The following is a 21,008-nucleotide window of genomic DNA, read 5'->3' as shown; positions in this document are numbered from 1 at the left end:
CTATTCTAAAGTTGTAGGTTACTGCTTAAACAACTGGCCATGGTATCCATTTTATACTATGAAAGACTCCAGTAAAGTCGTTGGCGGTCTTACTTTAGGATTTTGCTACTTAATGTTAATTCTAAGACCTGCCACCATCATACCTTGACACCACAGGATGATGTCTTGATCTATTACCATGACAGCATCACTATTCAGAAAACATTTGTACAACAAGACACTTCACCAATTAATTGTCATTTTAATTTGACAGATTGGTGGTACATCAGAAAAGGACAATATGGCTTTCTAAATAGGTGAACAAAAAGCCATTTAACAAATTGATTGCCGACGGGTCACCATGCTCCATTATTTCCACAAAATGCAGCACAAGTGATGATAAGCATCCATGGAAATGTATACATGTTCATTTTAAACCAGATCACTGCAGCCATCTTTACCCAGAAATATATTTAGGTGGCATCAGATAATGTTCAGAACTCTGTACTGAATCAGACTTGACATCTGATTAGATTTGGCTGTCTAGAGTTTCATCTAATTCTGCATGAAATCCTGGGAGGCTTGAGGCCACAGAAGCCCTTAGAACAAAAACCCCTATATCTAATACTAGGAAAGAAGTGTACCCCTTCCTACATTAGTCGAATATATTGCTTACATTCAGTCACATTGTGACACAAAACTGGCACAAGTTTCAACCCTGTTATGAGAGGAAGGTTCGAACTGTGCCTTTAACAAGGCCTCTGCAGATTGGGCACTTTCGTAGCGATGGCGCACACTCTTTGCACACCACCAGGTGTCCACACGGGATGAAGACGATGTTGACCTCTTTGTCCATGCACACCTTGCAGGTTCGCTCTTCCTGCAAACGACGCAGCTGCTCTTCCATCGGGAGGTCTGCAAAGAAAGAAAAAGATACATCTAACTTACAATTCAGTTCTTATGAAAACCGTCTTAATGGATTTTATGTTTCAAGTTCCTCCTCCATCTAAAATACATCAAAAACACATTAAAAACTTTAGTTCATACAGTTCTTTACTAAGGTAGTAACACAGACAGCTGCTCTCAAGTTAAAATCTACAACTTAAGCTCAGGAGAAATAGAGGCAGCACAGGACTCAACTTTTAGTTTTTTTTTACAGAATTTTGTGAACTTCTAAATCAAGAGCAGCAAAAAGTAACTGTCATGTCTTAGTATTGAAATATACCTATTTTGCACGTTCCGTTCCCACATAACAAAATGGCACCTTAAGTAACATTTACACCAAATTCAACTGGAGAGTTGCCATCTTATACTCTCATTTTAACATGTACTGTTTGTAGTTTTGCAATACAATGCAATCATAAATAAGATATGCATTTTACATGCTTCTACAATGTAGGAGAGAATAAGTATAGCACATTAGGCCAGTAAGTCAAAGCAAGTATTTGGTTTTTTTTCCAATAATTGAGCAATTCTTCCAGGAAGAATGGTCCAACTTATGCTTTGTCCTGCAGGTTACATGACTATGACCCTCTAGAATCCAGAAAGCAATAACATGACCAGCGTGAAGAAAAGAAAGGCAATTAAAAGTGAAATCTTCTTGATCAGTCAGTCAGGCACAGTTTGTTCTGCCTGAGGCTCAGGAGTGTCCTCATACCTGAAAGATCTTGACTTGGTGATGCAGCTTCGTTTGACTGTGCTGAAAGTGTGAAAGAAACATGCACTTAGCTCAGGATCTGGTGAATGCACAATGGAAATAAGAATCTGTGTCTGGACTGCAGTAAAGCACGCGGCTACAGTTTGATCACAGTGCTTCTGGCGTCCATGACTGAACAGGCTCATCTGAGTACACAAAGTCCTCAATGCCCAAAAATATGTTAAGGTATCGAGTGTCAAAATTAACAAACACAAACGAGACACAGTGGTTTCTTTTTGTGACCAACAGAAAAAAAAAAAATACCCATGAGATCTCTGAGCAGGTGGACGTCATTTTTCTGGATCCAGTTGCGGAAGACCTCGGCAGCAGCGTTTCCCTTGGTGAGGACGAGCTCGATGAGCCGGGCTGTCTGCTGCTGGGCCGAGGTCTGAGCCTGAAGACCACTGAACTCCTCGGCAGCTGCACGTCAACAAGGAACAAACGTTCAAACACTAGAACGTACAGAGACCATTTCAGGGGTGCATGAACACTGATGGATACCGTTAAGATGGTATACCATCAGCAAGATCTGCAAACGATTACGACAAACAAAATCATAACTGTTGACTCACAGGTCTGTGCTACATCAGAATTTTCTTGAGTAATGGAAACAAAATTCTCGAAACGTTGGAACAATTTGCCAAACAGCCTGGAAAGAAGTTGAACATACTTAAGACGTTTTGCTCTCTCAGGTGGTCCAAGACCGGCTCGACGCTCTTCAGACGCTGGATCAATGCTGCCTGGTGCCTCTTCACAAAGGTGAAGCCATCTGAAGAAGAAAACAAAAACAAAAAAAATAAAACACAAATCAAGAAGACATTCTTGTTTGCTGACATAACGATATGGGATGATCTCTCAGCACTGTAGTGTCGATGTACGATGTGCACCTGATGCCATGGCCTCTGCCAGCATCTCCCGCTCCTCTTCACGTTTCTGGTCCTCGGCACTCAGCAGGTCTGACACCAGCTCCTGGACCGTCCTGTAGTTCTCTCCACTGGTCAGGATCTTGCTCTGGACCGTCTGCTTGACCAGACTGCGCTCGAAGCCCATCTCTAATGCGGATTTGATCACCGGGGTGTTCATCATGACGGCGTCTTCGGAGCGCTCCTCTCCTGGAGCGAGATGAACCACTGAGGTGGAGAGAGCGCAGACACACACATCAGAGTTTGGAACCTCACAACACTTCAGAGATGAGACATTATAAACCTTTTCATATGTGAATTTTGCAACAGATTCTGACAAACCTGAGCAAATAAACAATACTGCAGTATATTGTGATACGACGGTGAGATGCTATGTAACATACTTTGATTGATTCGGACTCACCTGGTGGATCCACAAACTCTCTGGAGCTGCTGTCTCCGTTTGTTAAAAGCTTCAGGGGAAAAAAAACAAAACCATTTAAATCAAGTAATTCTGAGCTGCATGACACAAAACAATCAGGAACCTCAGTTTTCTACCAACCTGCTCGAACAGGCGAGGAAAGCGAGCCTGGATCTGGTGAACAAAGTCTTGTCCCTTCTCTTGGAGCAAATACTCACACCTGCGATCCCACAAAAAACAAAAAAAACAAAAAAAAAAAAGACAGCAAATGTTTATTAACCAAGTCGTTTAACATCAATTCAAATAATACCCCAAAAAATTAAAAAACAGCATTTACCGAGGGAACCATTTGGCATGTTCGACCCACGGATCATCTCCAGACTCCCAGCATCGCAGACCTCCATCGCAGCAGAAACACTTGACATCGTCGTTGCGACCTGCAGGTGAAACCAGGTACTTTCAGTGTCTTTGAGCTTTAAGGGGAAAATGTGGTCATTTTGATCAAGATGACAACATGAAACTGACTGCTGTAAAAAACACAAAGAGGGGAAACCTCGTACAGCTAATAAAACAACTAGAAAAGTCAAAATGGGGGTGTTTTCCATCATGGATTATTAAATGAGTCACATTTCAGCGCATAGTTATTATTTGTCCACAAATGCATTTGATTGTATAATCCTGTAGTTCTCTGATGTATTTACCATCAACATTTAAACCGAGTCCAGATATACTGGATGTGCTCAAGCATCACGTCCAAAGTAAACGGATCCCATTTCTCTTGTATTAATTGAATTTTCAAAAAATGTGAGGAGGGCAAAATGAGCTGTAATACCAATCAGATAATACTAATATGTTAGCTGAAATGACTTTTAATCACTCAGACTAAGAACAACTTTTCTGTTATGCAGCATGAAGAACCGCTGCGTCTCTTTCATTCTGTCCGTACCGACATAGTAGAATCCGGCTTTAGCCAGCTGGTCCGGCCGCACGGGGATACGGGACGGCCAGTTGACGAACGTGAGCAGCCTCTCGTCGCTCTGCTGCATGGAAGGATTCGACACATTACTAAGGGTGACGACTCCAGATGACAGCTGCGAAGTTGCCGCCAGAGAGGCAGTTGCTGCGGCTCCGGCTAGCGACACATTGTCGGCTCGGTCGCCGCGGACAAAGCGGCAGTTTGGATAATGCCTCTGGTGCTCGGATACGGCTCTGTCGCCTGGTTCCCAGTTACTCAACTGTAAAGAAGAACAGAACCCTTTGTCATGTAACTGAATTACTTTACTGCCCGAATGAACAAACTCGTCCACTTGTTTTCCAAATATATGATCTCAAACAAGTTGCTTTAAGTAGAATAAAATTAAAACAAAGCACTGATGTGTGCTGGACACACACCTGCCCTCCGCAGCTGAAGCACGCCACGCGGTCGCCCTGGCCCAGGTAGTAGAAACCCGCCTTGGCGAGCTCTGAAGGAGTGATGATGGAAAGCGTCCAGGAGTGGAAGGAGTCCAGTCTGTCCTGCTCCCTGCGCATGCTGGGGTTGTGGCACGTCGGCCTCTGGTGAGACATGTCCTCGACACCGCGTGAGCTCAGGGGGCTGGAGGGAGGCGGGGCAGAGAAGGCCATGTTCAGGTAGCCCACTGGGTCTTCACCCTGGCTCACTGATGGGTTCGGAGCAGCCGGGCCTGGACCAGAAATCTAAAAGACAAACGGAAGCCAAATGTTAAGAATCTACACGAGAGAGTTAAATGCACCCCAGAACTCGAGCTTGTTTTCTTACCGGTATCGCCGGAGCAATGCGAAGTGGGGAGAAGGCCGAGTGAGAGGAAGAGAGCAGGCTGGCTGTGGTGGGGAGGCTCTGGATGAAGGAGCAGGAGGGAGAGAGCTGTCTGTGTTTCTCAGTGGGACAATCTCCGGCCTGCCAGCCCTCTGCAGTCACGTTACACCTGAAGCACTGAACACGATCGCCCACGCCAGTGTAGAACCAACCTGCCCTCGCCAGACTTCGCTCTGTCACTACCGATGCAGGAAAACGAGCATAGGTAGAGATGCGGAAGAGCTCTGGAAGATAAAAAAAAAGAAAAAAAAACATCACAAATAAGTTTGGTAACATAGGACCTTTGGCAAAAATCTAAATAAATGAAGATATGTACCTGAGGAGTTGTCATACTGTAGATCAGGCGGTGGCCCATTTCGACAAAGTCCCATCAGAAATGGGTTGTTTTTGAGTTGAACAAGAGTTTCCATTTTTGGGGGGATTTAAGTTATTTAAATCAAAAGAGAAGTCCTTCAAAGGGAGAGGGGTTTGAGAAAAGCCAGGGTCTTGTTCACACATACAGATGCACTCAGTCAAACAGAAAAGGACAGAAGACAGAAATAAAAGAGCAGAAGAGAAAGGTTCCCTCCGATGAAGTCTAAGAAGAAGAAAGTGATGTTCTCCATCTCATGCCGATGCTTTCTTGCTACAACTCTTCCTGTCAAACCTGCGGCTCCAGGTCTTCTTTTCACTGTTGAAACTGAGACCTGCTTAATACGACCACCATTTAGCAGTTGTCCTGTGAGCCGCCTTTCACACAAGCCGTTACGTCTCAGAAACTTTCTGTTGGGGCTCTGGGTTAGCCTGACATGTCCCTATCAGAGGTGTAACCAGTTTCTAAATGTCTTTTGATGGTGAAAAAAAATGTACTCACTCACGCCTTGACTTTCACTGTAGGAAAGACCTACAGTTTTAGATATTATGACAGAACACCTCTCCTCCACTGTTAAATGCCTTTTTCTTGCCATTTTTTATTTTTTTTTAAAAGCTATAAAACAATACTTTTTGCACACCAATACTGTTCAAGAGATACTCACAAGGGTGAGCTATTTAAACTCTGCTTTTATGCAGTTGTAAGTAATTCACAGTATGCAAGTAGGCATTCAAGCAATATACTACGATAAACACGTGGATGAAAGGTACATACACACAAACATGCACATACAGACCAAGGAATATGTGTTCTCAAACCCCTCCCCCCGAGGTGGACATCTCTTTTTAAGGTGTTTTAAGCCTCCATATTTGAATAGTAAAATCCCTATTAAAAAAAGTTTAAGGTAATGTAGTTAACGTCTCTGTGCAGTTGGCAAACCTGCAGAGAAAACAAAGAAAAGACATAATTATATAATGCTAACTATGCATGCGAATATGGAAAACACACAAAACAGTCCTTAAGAGACGTGGAACATTGGGTCAGGGGGACAACAACAAAGCTGAAAGATACAAAGAATCACACCAGAGAAACAAAACAACTCCAAGGAGACGTAAAATGACCCCCCAAAAATACAACTACATACACTAAACAACAAATGACACAAAAAGCAATCACAGTAAGATGAAAACAGAGATACACTGAACAGCCATGTCTCTTGAATAAGATCAGACTGTGGGCAGGAGTCATTAGAACACTTCTAATACGCCTATATTTTAAATTATTAGAGAAGACTGAATTTGATTATGACTCTTGGTATTGCCAAACAGCGTAAAGCCACACAAAAAAATAATCACATCCTGAAAAAGGTTTTTGAAAGAAGCTGCCAGTATCACCTTTTTTATAGGCGATATGTCTCCATACCAGGGCTGTGATCACATCCCAACCTTCTGACTCTATTGTTTGCAGAAAAATGAAGCTACACAGCTCATCCAGCTCTGAACCCGGCGATTACAGGTTAAATGTTTCTAAACATTTAATAACAGTTCACCCTCTCACTATCAGTCATAATAACATATTTATCAGTATAATTTGATGTTTACTGCTCTGACCTCACAGCTCGTAGCTACATTACTAGCAAACATTTTGTGTTCACGTCTGCTAGCCAAGCATCTGTCACATAGTATATAGTTATACATTTAAACAGTTTAAATTAATTCAACACAGTTGGGAGAATAGCTTCTGAGTGATAAAACCTTTTTTATATATTTCCGAGGCCGTGAGCGTGCTGACGTCTGCTAATGCTAACAACAGCGCGTTACAGCTCGTGACGCGCTGTTGTTAGCGTGCAGCTGCAATGTGGAAGTAAAATAAAAACCTCCAACAATGAGTTTCGCAACACAAAGACAGGCAACCTTTGAATCAGACTAATTATTTCTTCAGTCTGTCACACAGTCACTCACCTCTGTGTCGTATCGCAACACTTCGTTTCGTTCAGCCGGAAAGTCCCGAAGCTTCGTCACGGCCCCCCCCTCTTGCTGCCCGGAGCTGTGGGAGAGAATCGAAAACGGAACGAAAAAACACTTCAGAATGATTGAAATGTGGAGGAATTCCCGGGGCAACACATTATATCTCACCCTCACGTCCTTTCCGAGAGTTTACGAATTAGAACAGCACCCAAACGTCGACTCTTTAAATCAATGACATGAACATATCGGACGATACTCACTATGCTAAAACGAATCTAATTTATTAGAAATTATGTCTTTAAAATACTTGAATATCTCGGTTTGCTATGTTAGAATATATAAAACAACATCATTGACCTGCCATAGTATATAAAGTATATGGAAAGAAAAAAACGTTCATGATATAAGAACATTATCGCTTTTTCTAACACTAATTAGGATCACAAGGAACTATAATGAACCACTCCAACAAAGTTATTACGCTGTTATTGACGTTCATTTATTTTTAAAAATGTAGAGAAATTGAAGGAGATACTTACGGAGATGCTTGAGTAAAGGTCAGATGTTCATTGAGTCAGTGAACGCAGCACGCGAAGAAAAGGCAGCGCTTTAGAACTCCGCCTCAAAACTTTCCACTGCACTTAAACACCACATGACGTCATCGCACGCGCTTGGAAACGCACCTTTTCCCCTTCACGTGAAATACCCCAAGTTTTGTTATTAATCACCTCAAAACACCTAAACCCCACAAAACAGTACCAGGAATACTTTAGGTTTTTCTTTCATTTCTCGACTCAGTCAAACGAAGCAGAACATGATGGACGATAACCTCAAAAGGGGAATAATCAAAATGATCACCTCTTTGAATTTAAGTCACAGAACGGTGAATTTCCAGGTGATATAATATTTTAATCATTCAATTTTTTGTCTTTATGAAAACTGAAAGTTTCTGTAGGACCGAAAGTCCTACAGAGACTTCTTTTATTGATTTGCTGTGACCATGTTTGGCATAAATGTTATTTTTGTAGCATTTCACACCATAGCATAAACACTATAGTGTTCTGCCATTTGTTTTTACAATATATTTAACATTTCTAGTTAGTGCAGCTGATTAAATTTTTTTTTTTTCAAACATAGATCCAATAAGTTATACTAACTGTATATTTGTATTGAAGATCAGTTGTACTCAATGTATTGGTAGCCCTCAGGGACATTAACGCCCATGTATACCCCTTTGCAGGAAATTCCAAATGGCAGTCATACAAAAAAGAAATCCCCGAATATTTCTGCAAAGTTTGATGAAACAACTTTGAAGTTAGCATACTAACGGGTAGAGCAATGGCAATAAACAATATCTGACTATCTGGCTTTTTCTAATTGTATAAAGGTGTAATTTTACACTGAAAACCAGGAAACATTGCCTTAAGCCATTTTCAAAGGTTTAATAAAACAGAAACTCCTTAACACGATTACAATAAAAATGTATATAAACCACATGCATAAAAAGGTACAAAACAAGTCTGATTGACTCCAAACTCTCTGTAAATAGGATAATAAATGTCAATACATGTAACATACATAGCAAGTGTCATGCATGCTAAGATAAATAATAGGCTAGGTAGTGTGTTGCATTACGTGTGTGAACGGGAAGTTGCTCGGCAAGTTGTTGGGTACTTTACTTCAGAAAAAGCTTCCAAAAAGGGGGTCTTGGCTCTGCATCTGGGGATGTAGTGAATGAAGTGTTTACCTCTTTGTACGGTATCGACAACAAAAAAAGGAAGCTGGTTAGACGAAATGCTCTCATCAACAATCAAACTGCTTCAAAATCACATCGAATATTAACACACTGCAGAAACAACCTAGCAGATAAAAATAGATTATATACTTATATAGTTTTACCAAACAAGATTAAAGACCTCTCTGTATGGAGGTTCAATACTTAGTATGATGCTCATGTGAGGAGGAAGAACAGGATCTTTGCTTCGTTGTTGGCTGTGCCTCTCTGAACAGGCCTGAAGTCCATCTATAATGTGCAACCTTTTCCCCTTTCACTTACAGAAAAGTATTTAACGGCAGATTAGTGACAATCGAATATCATAAAAGCACTGAAAACTATAGTTCAGGAAAGGCTTTACAAATTTCGATTCAATTTTTTGTGCTATTTCTCACATCAAATGTATGTATTGGGGAACAAAATTAAAAATATTCTGATGAGACTGAAATTTGCTTCTCCAAAAGAAAACTTTTCAAATCTATAAATATAAATTATAAACTGAAACGATATGAAGACGGAATTTTGAGTAAAGGTGAAAAAGCTTTGTGTACCATCCAAATATTTCAATAATTTTTTGCATTGTTCTATGAAATTAATTGATCCATGTAATTGGAGGCTGTATATTCCAGGACGGGTGTTTGAATGAGCTTGCAGAACCTTAAGTAGTAATATCTGGTTGAATGCCGCGCTTCTTAATGTTTTTCACATCGTAATATTTTATGAACAGCTGTTGGGATCCAAAGGCGATGAAATGTATAACTTGATGATTGTTGCATTGACTTACTACTAATATGAATAATATGTCAAGATTTTTTTTTATCATAATTTCTTTTTTACCGTGGCTTTGTCAACATGATTTCCTCAATAGTAACTCGTCTTTCATGTGAATCGTTAGTAAAATTCAGATTGGGAAACTAAAGTTCATCCCAGACATCAGTTTTTAAAGTTTCAACTGATTCGGCTTCTCGCTGTGTTTGTGTCCTAAAACCTAAAATAAACACCCGAAACAATTCCTTCACGTGAACAACTGATTCGTTTCTCTTGGGACAATCATGTGATGATGATGATGCAAAATGTATCACCACTTCTCAATAAAGTTTCAAAAATGAGCATGTGAGGCGGCAGGTTTCAGACACCACTTATGTTTCTGGGAATACCCAAATGCCTAAAATGATGTGAAAAAGAGCATCTGAAAGAAACTATTTCTATCGCACCCCCTGAAGAATTGTCAGCATAAATTAGGAATGCACACCGATTTGCAGGTGAGGGGATAAAACCTGGCAGAGATGATTACGTACTCTTTGTATGTATTTTCATGGGGAAAGAAAGAAAACACTATGATGCCACTGAATGAATGAATGAATGAATGAATGAATGAATGAATGGACGTTATCGTTTGAATACAAAAGCATTAAGAATATACCAACACAAGAGAGAGAGAAGAAATTAATTTGATCTCGACGTTTAAGGGTGCACATCTAAATAAGTGAATTTTTTTCATTCATATTTCCGGGTGAGGAAAACCATCCAGCCTGTAAAGAGTTTAAAAGATGACGACTGTCCACCTTAATGCAATCTAAAATAACTAACCTCCAATCAATATTATATTTGTGAAGTTAATACTTAATGCTGGTGTGGACAAAAATCATTTGCCAGAAAACGCATACAAAAATAATATAAAAAGGTAATTAGCATAAACATCACCTTAATATTAGAAGCTTCAAAACCGGGGGTTTTTTTTTGTATTGCTACTGCAGTGTATCCTGCAACAACATACATCATGATCATTCAAAAATACAGCGCGCTGGTGGAAATCCTTTCGTGTCAAAAATATACTTTTGAAAGACTGCATTGTTAGTTTATTGTTTGTTTGTTTTCTAATCTTAAGTGTATTTTAGAAAGGCTTTGTTTTCAAAATGATTCTATCAGACTAAGTGATTGTGCTTTTAGCCCTTTAAATTATGTGCTTTTGGAGAGTTGTGCCTTATCTTTTGATTGTGTGCTGGCTCACCACGAGGGCGCGTCCGTTCCTGGTTTAGTGTTTTGTTGTGGCATGAGAGAGGAAAACTTTTAACGTTCTTTGAGCAGACATTTGGTTTTATGCAACCGATGTAGTGTCAAGGCAGATAACTTCATTGTTCTTTTCTTCAGAACTTGGGTTTTTTCATAATACGTGCATGCACATCACTTCAAAGTAACACCACTGAGAGCAGCCGTTTTCCTGCAAGTCATAACTGAGCGTAACTGGGGTTATATTATATATATATATATATATATATAGATATGTTTTTACCCCAAACTTAAATCTTACATTATTTTAGATACTGGTATTGACTATTCAAAATCGAATGCTTGCTGCATACCAGTTCTGAACGAGGAAAACCCGAGAAATCTGTGGTCTAAAATGAGCTGTGATACCGTTAATGACGGACATGCGGAGAATCATCTGAGGTTAAAGACTGTGTAAAAGGGAGTGTTAAGTAACGTGGATGCTCTGCCATGGGTCTCTGTAAAACCAGGTCCAGAAAAAGAGGAAAATACCAGCAGCTTACCACCTTCTTTGAAAGTCAGTTTTTTTTTTTTTTTCATTCCGACAGGGTGTGAGTAGTGATAAGGATCCATTGCAAAAAAAAAAAAAAAGTAGCATATAGTCTCTGCATTTTTTTGTTTTTTGTTTTTTTCTGTACCACTTTTGAAGCCCCCAAAATTCTCAGAAATCCTCAGTCCTTCTTTTGAAAATTTGAGGTCAAAGCATATCTGACCAGTGGCTGTTTGTGTCTATAGCCAGGTGAGCAGGCTGTCTTTGTCCATGTGCGACCCAGGGAAAACGGTCTCCATGTCCATCAAAAGGTCTGAACTCAGACCCTCGGGAATGCAGGGCATTAGCTCCTCGCCCTCAGACATGGGGAGCACCGGCATAGACTCCTGCAGGGACATCGAGGGGGGGTCGCCGCCCTCACCTGATAGAGAGAGAGAGAACAGTGTTAGTGGATTAGATTAACAAACAATTTCAGTTTTGCATGCAACAACCAAGGCCCCATCAGATCCCAAAAAGGTATTTGTCTGATATTATCCCAGCAGAACATTTTGTTCTCAGAGCGCTGGTTCAGTGGAGGCTCCCTTTAGTTTCTAAAAGTAGAATGGAAGGCAAGCGCTTTAAACTATCCAGCTCCCCATTTCAGTTCAGGACAAAAGCACACTCTCTACTTTAAATATCAAGCCTGAAACTTTGCTCTTCGATAAATCTTACAGTTCAGCCTGATTCCAGTCACATTTTCTTGTTTAGTGTCTTCTGACATCAACTTGTTTGTTTCTTGCTCCTCCTGAACCTGTTCTTTTCTCTCTTCCTATCTCCTCGTTGCCAACCAGTACGGTAGAAAAACCCACACATCTCAGTCTACATCTGATAGTTTCTTTAAAGAGAACTTTTCTGTTGCTTATGCCTGTTCATGTTAAAAAAATAATAATTTCCATGCTATTCAATGCACAGAAATACAACATTTCCAGTGCATATGTGCACAAATATAAGAGAAAACAGTGGAAAAAGTGTTCCTGCTTCTTTTTCCTTTAGCTTTGTATTAGTGAGGATATGTTTGGGATGCCAAAATCAGAAATACAATTATAATTGTCACTATTGCTATAAAACAAAGTTTGAACTTCAGTCGTTACTGGACAGTTGTCATTGCATATGACTAATATCTAAAGCATGGCACTGTTCTTACTTCAGGATTAAATGAAGTAACATCTTCAAGCTCAAAAGATCAATACTAAGGCATCATCTCTAGCGAGATCAGCAGGTTGTGCATCATTACACCAGAACACGACTGTGTTGTTTTGTTACTTTTGTTTTACGGATAAACACAAGCGTAGGAACATGTCATGGCTTTTCTTCTCTGTGGCTGCGTGTCCGTCAATATTACCCGTGTCCATTTGATCCACGGAGCTCAGCATGTGGTCCGACGTGCGGGGAAGACTGCTGACGCTCAGCCCACTGTCGGTGCTCTCATTGCGAGAGTGAGCGCTGCGTGAGAAAACACAGAAGAACATCACTTTGTACATGTTCAGCATCCGTTAAAAAAACACCCCAAATTGACACCCTGCCCATAATAGAGAGTAAATACAGATTAAAAACAACTCTGCTTTTTAAAAATGGCTTTCGTCTGTAAGAGAAAATACTTCTTAAAGCTTTTATTCTTCCAATGAATTTTTACAAATGACATTCTGTCACTTCATGGTGGTTAGGGATACTCAACACACCCATTGAGTGTCGGTTCATAGCTTGGGGCTCTAATCCTGACATCCAGGGGCGGTAAGAGTGTTTGTGAGCTCCTGTCATGGTCCATCCCACCGGGCATCTGGTTCCTTCCTCCTGCCTCCTGCAACACACACACACACACACACACATACACGTGAACACGCACACATACAAAGCCCACGTGTGTCACCTAATTCATACAGCAAACAGCCTCAGTGGTTTCATAGCACGAAACAAACTGATAGCAAAGGGAAGAATTCATCAGTGTTGCAGAAAAAAAAACGTGGGATGTTTTGGTGAGCACACTCTAATATTATGATATTTGACCTCTGACCTGAGTGACTTGTGGAGGGAGGCCTTGCTTGCATCGGAGCCTTTCCTTCTCCTGCCGTTGCTGCATTGCCAACCCAAGAAGACCAGGGTTCATTTTCTGGGCTGGAACACAAGATTAAGAAGAGAAAAACAACTTTTTTTTTTTAAACAAGTCTAAAAACATTTTAATGAGACATTTCAGCAATCACATATATGAGAGAAATATTTCAAAACTTTGCGAGCTTTTTTTTTTTCTTTTTTTTTTTGTCGTTGCCAAACAGCAACTTCTGATGGTGGACATTAGAACAAAAGGTTTCTCATTGACAAACAAAAATTGTCAATTCAGCAGACACAAATTTGATAGTGTGCTACCTAGACTCGGGTCGACCCATGTGGTGTTCTTATTTATGTGATCGATGTAGTACACCTCTCCATCTGCAGTCACAGCCTGCTCCCAGCCTTCAGGCAGTGGACCTGAACAGCAGTGAAAGTACACAGTGAGAAGGCAAATGGTAGATGGAGTGCATGGAGCGTTGAGAGAAAAAAAAGTAGAATGCGGCCTACATCCTCTAATGTCTGTGTACCTTCTGGTTTTTGGAGAGATTTCATGAACAGAAGTGAGGGTTAGTGGAAGATGAGGACAGTTTTTTTTGTTGTCTAATCCAGTCGACCTGAAGTGTGTATTTGGCCTGAATGTAGCAAGTGTAAGAAAGAGGAAAGGTAAACCAGCGGAGCTGCAATGGCTTCAGTCTCAAAGGGTCTGTTCAATTAAATTACAATACAGGTGCTTCACAGAAACCACCACTGCCTGCACTGATGTGGAAAAATCCACAGGATATTGGGATTATTTCTCTCGTTGAGTAGCTTGAATTCTATTTCTTGTATCTGAGTAGAGACTGTGCTTTTCTTTTAAAAACCTATTAACTAACTTTGAAGCATTTATTCACCAATATTAAGCTGCTTTGATAGATTATCACAATCATGTGCTTGTTCACTTTATTGTTATTTGACTCAGCTTTGGTATGTTATGTATGTTGGTATATTACTTCACCAACAACTGGGGATTGGCTTTGCTCTTCATTAGTTATACCAGGATTCAATGAATCCATGGAGGTGAACAACGATCATCAAGGATTATAAACAAAGATGTTTGAGTGTTTTTTTAGCGATATAATTATCATTTAAAAGGGACTTCCGACACAAACCACCACCTTTCTTGTAATTTAGTTGAACAAACCCTTTTAAAATTTTGATTCATTTCAAATCAGAACCGTTTCAGACAGCAGTAGGTTAGAAAAACCCTGTTTCCCTCAGTTTAGTGCAAATTTGTTTTTCACCACAAAAAATCCCGTAAGATAGAACGAGCTAACTTTTGTTAAAAAGTTTTTCCTTCATAAGACTCTCATCAGTGTTATTCCACTAAAGTTGGTCCGATTCTTGAATTCGTGCATGTGATCATTCCCACCAAGTCACCAGAGCCATGGGCGTAAAGGTCAAAAGGAAATCCTGAAGAATGAAACCCAGCAAAGACCTGACCCACTGGAGATAGGGCGCATTAAAATAGAAAGATTCAAGCGATACCTGTCTCTGGGTTGATGTTTTGTGGTTGCGTAGTGGGGGCTGGGTTGCTGAGGGAGTGGGCATGGATCGGGGTGCCAGAGATGGGATGCTGCGCTGCAGCCGACTGAAGCTGCGCGAGACGAGGGTCGTGCCAAGTGGTTGTCTTCTCCAGGTGACTGCAAAACACACGACAAGTCTCAACGCATCTGCATCTGTCAAACCGCTGCACCTGATGGATAAGACGCAGGAGGCACGTTTCGGCCTCGGACCTGCTTTACCTGTACTACCAGATGCACGCATGCATCTACACTCACACAGGCACATGCCACTGTTTGTGTTGTTGTAAACTGCAGTGACCTTTGACAGGAGAGGAAAGCCCGTGAGGCTGAAACCGCTCAGCTTGCAGAACCCACCCAAACACCTCTGTCCGACTGCATCAGATTGAGTCCTGGTTTGAGTGTCAGTGTGTGACAGTAAATGCTTCCCTTTCATTTTCGATGGTATATTATTTTCTCCATTAAAATGTATTTATCTATTTCTATTATCGCTACTCTAATTATAACATTTTGGAAAATTTGCTCTTTCAGGGCAGAAGTGGCTTTGATATCAAAGAAGCGAGCTGGTGATCAGAGGTTTGCGGGTTCGAATCCCACAGCTGACAGGTTGCCACTGTGGGTCCCTGAGCAAGACCCTTGACTCCAACTGCTCCCGGCGGCACTGCATAGTAGATGCCCACTGCTCCTTGGGCATAAATTAAACGCAGAGACTAAATTTCACCCTACATCTGTTCTACGTACGACAAATAAAGCATTCTCTTCCTTATCCTTCTCCTCAAAATAAAATGTTTTGGTCATTTCTGCTTTATACGACTCAAAATCAGGCTTAATATGTCATCTTAAGCTTTAAAAATTTGTGATCATTGTTAACCGAAACCCTTTGAGGAACAGGTGACATTTCTTGACGACCTTACTTGAGGAAATAACGTTGGCCAGTAGGCGTCTTGGCCATTTCCCAACCGTGGGGGAGCGGCATGTCATCCGGTATGATCGGTGTCGCTGCTACATCTGCCGCCTGAGTGGAGAGCGAGTTGACTGGCAGGGAGGCAGGCGAGGAATGGGCGCGGACGTGATGAGGAGTGAGGGAGCCGCACACGCCTCCATCCGAACTGGCCTGACGAGAAACAAGCAGGGTTAACAGCTCCGCCAGGAAGCCGCAAACGGCAATCAGAAACATAAACTGGCAGGATGAAAAGATTTGGATTTAAACCAGAGAGAGTGAGACGAGGTGAAAAGACACGCGCTCACAAGGAAGAACAGTGAAATTACTCAGTCTCACGCCCAGCATGTGTCACCTTTCATCAGGTTCTGGCTCCTGCTGTCAGTTATATGAGCAAAGCTGACCCATTTGCTTTCCTTAAAAGTTTGGAGAAATTCCGCCACAGGTGGCCGGGTCCTCGTTTTTTTGTGTCTGCTGGGCCGATTTTAGGGAAAATGTAGATATTATTGATGTCACAGTACATTGGGAAAGGAAAGCTAACCGATTGGATTGTAAAATCCTGCAGTTACAATATTGAAATCAAGGTTGAATAAAAAACTTTGATGAAACTAATAGGATTTCTTAGTTTAAAGTGAATAATCAGAGTTTGGACCTCTGGCAGCTTGGTGGTTAAATATCCATTATGCCAGGTATATTTATTGGTCATCACACATGCAGTGGGACAAAAATGTTAATGACTGACAGGTGAAGTCTGGATCATTCTTGATCTCACCTAGAGATTGAATAATGAGAATCAAGGATTATTTACTGTCGGGCAAATCAAGCATCTCTTGAAATAGTTGCAGTCAAAAGTCAAATCACAGTCGTGTGTCTTTTCTGTCAACAAGATTTTTTATACATTTCACCACTCTAAGCAGTTATTCAGAAAGTGAGTGTGACGTTAATAAGCAGCTACACTCGTGCTGCACAAAAGCCCTGACAAGTGCAAGCTTTGCAATTGAACTTTCAAAAACTGTCAACAGTGGCTGTGTGCATGAAAGCTGGAAGTTCACCGTGGCCAGAGGGACAACTACATAAAGGTACATTAACAGTGTTTTACTTGGTGCAGGAAGCTGATTTTTATTTTCCATTTATTCTCTGGTTATTAAAAACTGTTCACTGAACTGTAGCTATTCAGAAAGCAATTTATTATTTGATTCACATTCGATTTGGAAACTGAACTAGATAAAGCTGTAAAGAAGATTGATGGATGGAGTTTAATTTCTGAAATGTCAGTAATGAATGAACTTTTTTCGATAAATGGTTCAAACTACAAAAAAGCAGTAACCTGTCATATTTAAGATGAAACCTCTTTTTTATTAAATTCGCCCCAAGAATGACTCAAGAACCTATGTTAAGCTGCAATTCTAAACTATTTTTAATCTCTTTTAATAAATCCATAACACCTAGCATTATTCCCCTCTCTGTGTCATCTCAATTGTCAGACTAATTACTTTGTAATACACAATATACTTTTTTTTTACTTTTTAACATACCCAAAACATTTTAAGACCTTAGCTAGATACTTGGAAACACTAGAGTACAACTTCTGCCTATCGTTTAAACTATTATAAACCAAGAAGTTAAACACAAACCCAATATAAAAAACACCTCAAGCTTAAATTTTAACCTGTGTTTTGTTTTTTCCTGTTTTTTTGAGTCCATGCAGTGACTATTTAGGAAACATCCCACAGTATTTCTGACATCTTCCCTCTCTTTCTTCTATTCATATGAATATAATATCATACAAATACTTGTCCCATTAGATTTCCAATCTAATATGAAACTCTCAACACAGGAGGGATATAATTGTTTTGCATGTGAGTCATTCATAAAGATATAGTGAATATCATGAGCAGGTCAATTGTTTTCAATGTTATTCCTTCACACCTAACATAGAGGCCAGGATTCTTTGAGCAATATTGAAATTTTAAGTATTGAAAAACAGGAGAGCATGACATTAAATAGTATTGTAATATTTTGACACACTGTATTTTTAAATATTAAAAAAAGGGATTTGTGGGAGAATAAATGTAAAAATTTGTGGAAGCTCCACCATTTGAATTAAATTACAGGAAAATTTACTTTGGATTCCGTATGTTAAGCAGAGCTGTTGTGTGTGTGTGTGTGTGTGTGTGTGTGTGTGTGTGTGTGTGTGTGTGTGTGTGTGTGTGTGTGTGTGTGTGTGTGTGTGTGTGTGTGTGTGTGTTGTTGAGGGGGGACTGCTTTGTGGAGCAGCCCCGCTCCTGCAGCAGTTTTCTTTGCAGTACTTGTCTGGAGTGTCCGCGGGGATCCGGCTGCCTGAAGAAGGAGTCCGGCAGCTTCCTCATCCTCATGGGCAGGGAGGACGGCTGCCTGGCCGCCTTGTTGGGGTTCATCACGGCGCTGAAGAGGGCCTCCAGCTCGGTCTGCGAGTCCCCGCGGACGTGCACGATCTGCTGCCCGGCTGGAGGCGCGTCGCGGTGCGCGTCCATGTCGGCCCAAAGTTTTTTTTTTTTTTGTGTGTGTTTTTTTTTGGTGTCGAAGTGAATCTGTCCGGGGAAAAAGAAAACGTCCGAGCTCGGTAAACAAACTGGGAGTAAACGCAGTGCGTGTGCTGCAGTTATGATCGGATTTGTTTACACTTTTTTGCCCCCCCCCCCCCCCAACCACCCTGACCCCCCCTTCTCTCTTCCTCCCCACCCCCTCCCACCCCATTTGAACTTTTTTTTTTTTTTTTTTTTTATTTGTCTGACTTTTTCCAAGCTTTTAATATCTTCGGAAGTCATCCGGGCGTGAAAAGTACACCGAACAACTGCGTAAACAAAATCGAAGGAGTGCAAATTAAAAGCCTGGCTCGGTGTTCAAATTAAATCTCCGCAGAGTACAACATGCCTCCCACATACCTTCAAGCAGCCAGACCGTTTACCCCCCTCTCTCTGTATTCCTGCAGGGGGAAAAAAAAGTCGGAGAAATCACGGCCGGGTGAAGGAAAAAAAAAAAAAAAAACACTCCGCCGGGTCCCGATGTCCGATGTAAACCTTCACAGAAAAGACGCTCGAAGTGAAAAAACACACACGCATATGTGAACGTGACGGGAGGAAAGCGACTTGCGCGAGACCTCCAAACTTTTTTCTCATCCAGCGTTCAGTCCAGATTCATGTGATAGTGTGGAGGGGCGGGGTTGCGGGGTTTAAAGCTGCCGCAGTTTGCAGAGCAAATAATTCACTCTTGGGTCAGACATGTAAACTTTTTTTTTTTTTTTTCCTTTTTTTTTTAAATACAAAACTTTAGAAACTCTTGTTTTGACTGTTTTGGGTTCAAAAACATGTCGTGGTCATAATTGACGATTTAGGTGATGAAGTGCAGTTTTCAGTTTGTGAGGGTTTCTCCAGCTGAAGGAGAAGAATCTGACCAACTTCCAGCCACAGAGGAGACGAATGATCCGGATCCCTCGCTCATTTTACTGACTCTCTCGTCTGGGATTTTTTTTTTTTTTCTTTTTCTTTTTTAGGGGGGTTGGGGAGGGGGAATTGGGAAGTTGCACAGAGAAAACATCCGCCCCTGATGAGGCCTGTTTGTCCCGTGCAGGCGCACGCCACTGTCCCGCCCTCTGGTGGAAAACACGCGCACACTGAGCCGGAGCTCAGCTGGCCCAGAGCCTGCACTCAGGAAAAATGTCTGGCTGGACTGGAGCTGTGCATCCACACAGTCATTCACTTGTTTTAGCCTTCGTTTTCCTTATTTGACTGGTTGCAAAAGTCAGTCAAAGAAAACCATGGTACTGATCTCTCTCCTGTCCACCATATCAGATCAATCATATGCATTTTAGTTACATCTTTGAACTTGTGACATAAGAAGCATTAGATTTGAACACAGCTCATTGGGAATCGATGGGCACTGAAACGAAACTGCAAGTCAAATGAAACAAACTTGAAGTCCTAGTTAGATAATCTGCATATATCGTTGATCACGTGAGTGCAGATATCCCTCACAGTTCATGTGACTGTTCATAATGAAGATACCTTGTTAGAGGATGGTCCTTTGCATGTGGCTTTGGCTCTCAGAGATCTGGCATGCCTTCTGGTGTGGAACAGTTCAGACAGGCAGTGTGCCTGGTGTGGCAGGTCATTAGTGGCTTTACCTGCTCTCCTCCCGACCCTGGAGGTGTACAAGTTCTGACGAGAGGGGAGTACAAAAGAAAAGACACTTTTCCACTATTGTCCAAGCCTGTTCTTTTCCCATGTGATTGTAGATCCCGACCACAAAGTGGTGAAAGACCAAACAGCAGCCGTACAAAACGATGTGATGAGATCCTGTGGGAGCCAAATCTCCCCGAGGAAGTACATCCTCTGCAGAATTGGTGGGTGGTTTCTCATTTTAGATTTTTGGGCTGGTACCAGGAGTTTTGGACTAAACCATGGACGGTATTGATCGTGTGGGTGACACAGCTGTAGCTTTCCTGAAGTTAACTGTCATCTCCAATGGGCGACAGCGTGTTGAAGTTAATATGGTTTGAGCTGTACCAGATGATCCACCTCTCACTTTCAAACTTGTCCCATATGAGGCTGGTGAGTGTTTTTGTAACTGACTGCAAGAGCCTGGCAGGAGGTCCATAGGAAGTTCAGCCCTTTCTGAGAGAACCAACATATTACCTCTGACTGTGTTGCGATAGTCCAGATGTTCCCCGATGCGTTGAACTTAAGCACATCTTCAGTGGCTCCACTTGTCTGATAAGCAAACCAGAGATAATCAAACAGGGCTCTGGCCAGCAGTGGCCTCTCAACAATATTTAGCAATACGGGAGTCGGGGAGGTGGACTTGTGCTTTATTCAGTTGTTTGGTTTTCTCAAGATGAGAATAATGAGGAAGTCAATGTTTGAGACCCAAATAAACCCATAAAACACAAATCCACTGACTTGGCAGACGGCTTTGCCGGGAT

At 41.4% G+C, this 21,008-nt stretch overlaps 2 protein-coding genes across 4 annotated transcripts; both read right to left on the bottom strand.

Moving 5' to 3' along the window:
• Nucleotides 1–223: 223 nt before the first annotated feature.
• birc2 (baculoviral IAP repeat containing 2) lies at nt 224–7,731 on the bottom strand. Of its 2 annotated transcripts, XM_080482781.1 has the most exons (14): nt 7,691–7,731; nt 7,146–7,230; nt 5,149–6,123; nt 4,776–5,056; nt 4,391–4,693; nt 3,945–4,233; nt 3,336–3,435; nt 3,140–3,218; nt 3,002–3,050; nt 2,563–2,805; nt 2,346–2,444; nt 1,940–2,095; nt 1,637–1,678; nt 224–894 (listed from the first exon to the last, which is right to left on the bottom strand). In XM_080482781.1, the coding sequence occupies exons 3-14, from the start codon at nt 5,240–5,242 to the stop codon at nt 701–703; spliced, it is 1,929 nt and encodes a 642-aa protein (XP_080338907.1). In that variant the 5' UTR covers nt 5,243–6,123; nt 7,146–7,230; nt 7,691–7,731; the 3' UTR covers nt 224–700. The 2 variants fall into 2 exon arrangements, with proteins under 2 accessions (XP_080338907.1, XP_080338908.1); XM_080482782.1 differs by lacking the exon at nt 1,637–1,678.
• Nucleotides 7,732–11,511: 3,780 nt separating this feature from the next.
• LOC308121742 (transcriptional coactivator YAP1-like) lies at nt 11,512–19,547 on the bottom strand. 2 transcript variants are annotated; one of them, XM_080483182.1, is made up of 9 exons: nt 18,973–19,233; nt 18,358–18,618; nt 16,023–16,222; nt 15,074–15,228; nt 13,865–13,966; nt 13,515–13,615; nt 13,183–13,301; nt 12,846–12,946; nt 11,512–11,885 (listed from the first exon to the last, which is right to left on the bottom strand). In XM_080483182.1, the coding sequence occupies exons 2-9, from the start codon at nt 18,559–18,561 to the stop codon at nt 11,704–11,706; spliced, it is 1,164 nt and encodes a 387-aa protein (XP_080339308.1). In that variant the 5' UTR covers nt 18,562–18,618; nt 18,973–19,233; the 3' UTR covers nt 11,512–11,703. The 2 variants fall into 2 exon arrangements, with proteins under 2 accessions (XP_080339308.1, XP_080339309.1); XM_080483183.1 differs by lacking the exon at nt 13,865–13,966 and having other exon boundaries at nt 18,973–19,547.
• Between the last annotated feature and the right edge of the window lie 1,461 nt (nt 19,548–21,008).

This window comes from Lipophrys pholis (genome assembly GCF_963383615.2).
Source record: "Lipophrys pholis genome assembly, chromosome: 16".
NCBI lineage: Eukaryota > Metazoa > Chordata > Actinopteri > Blenniiformes > Blenniidae > Lipophrys > Lipophrys pholis.
Note: the sequence above shows the minus strand (reverse complement) of the source record. Positions and strands in the feature narration are given on the sequence as shown.

Coding starts and splice junctions, on each gene's coding strand:
- birc2 (XM_080482781.1), bottom strand. CDS start 5,242: ATGGAAACTCTTGTTCAACTCAAAAACAACCCATTTCTGATGGGACTT. Junction 3,219..3,335: donor CATGCCAAATGGTTCCCTCG/GTAAATGCTGTT, acceptor GTGGGATCGCAG/GTGTGAGTATTTGCTCCAAG. Junction 895..1,636: donor ACCAAGTCAAGATCTTTCAG/GTATGAGGACAC, acceptor CTTTCTTTGCAG/ACCTCCCGATGGAAGAGCAG.
- LOC308121742 (XM_080483182.1), bottom strand. CDS start 18,561: ATGGACGCGCACCGCGACGCGCCTCCAGCCGGGCAGCAGATCGTGCAC. Junction 13,302..13,514: donor TCCCTCCACAAGTCACTCAG/GTCAGAGGTCAA, acceptor TGTGTGTTGCAG/GAGGCAGGAGGAAGGAACCA. Junction 12,947..13,182: donor TATGAACCGACACTCAATGG/GTGTGTTGAGTA, acceptor TTTCTCACGCAG/CGCTCACTCTCGCAATGAGA.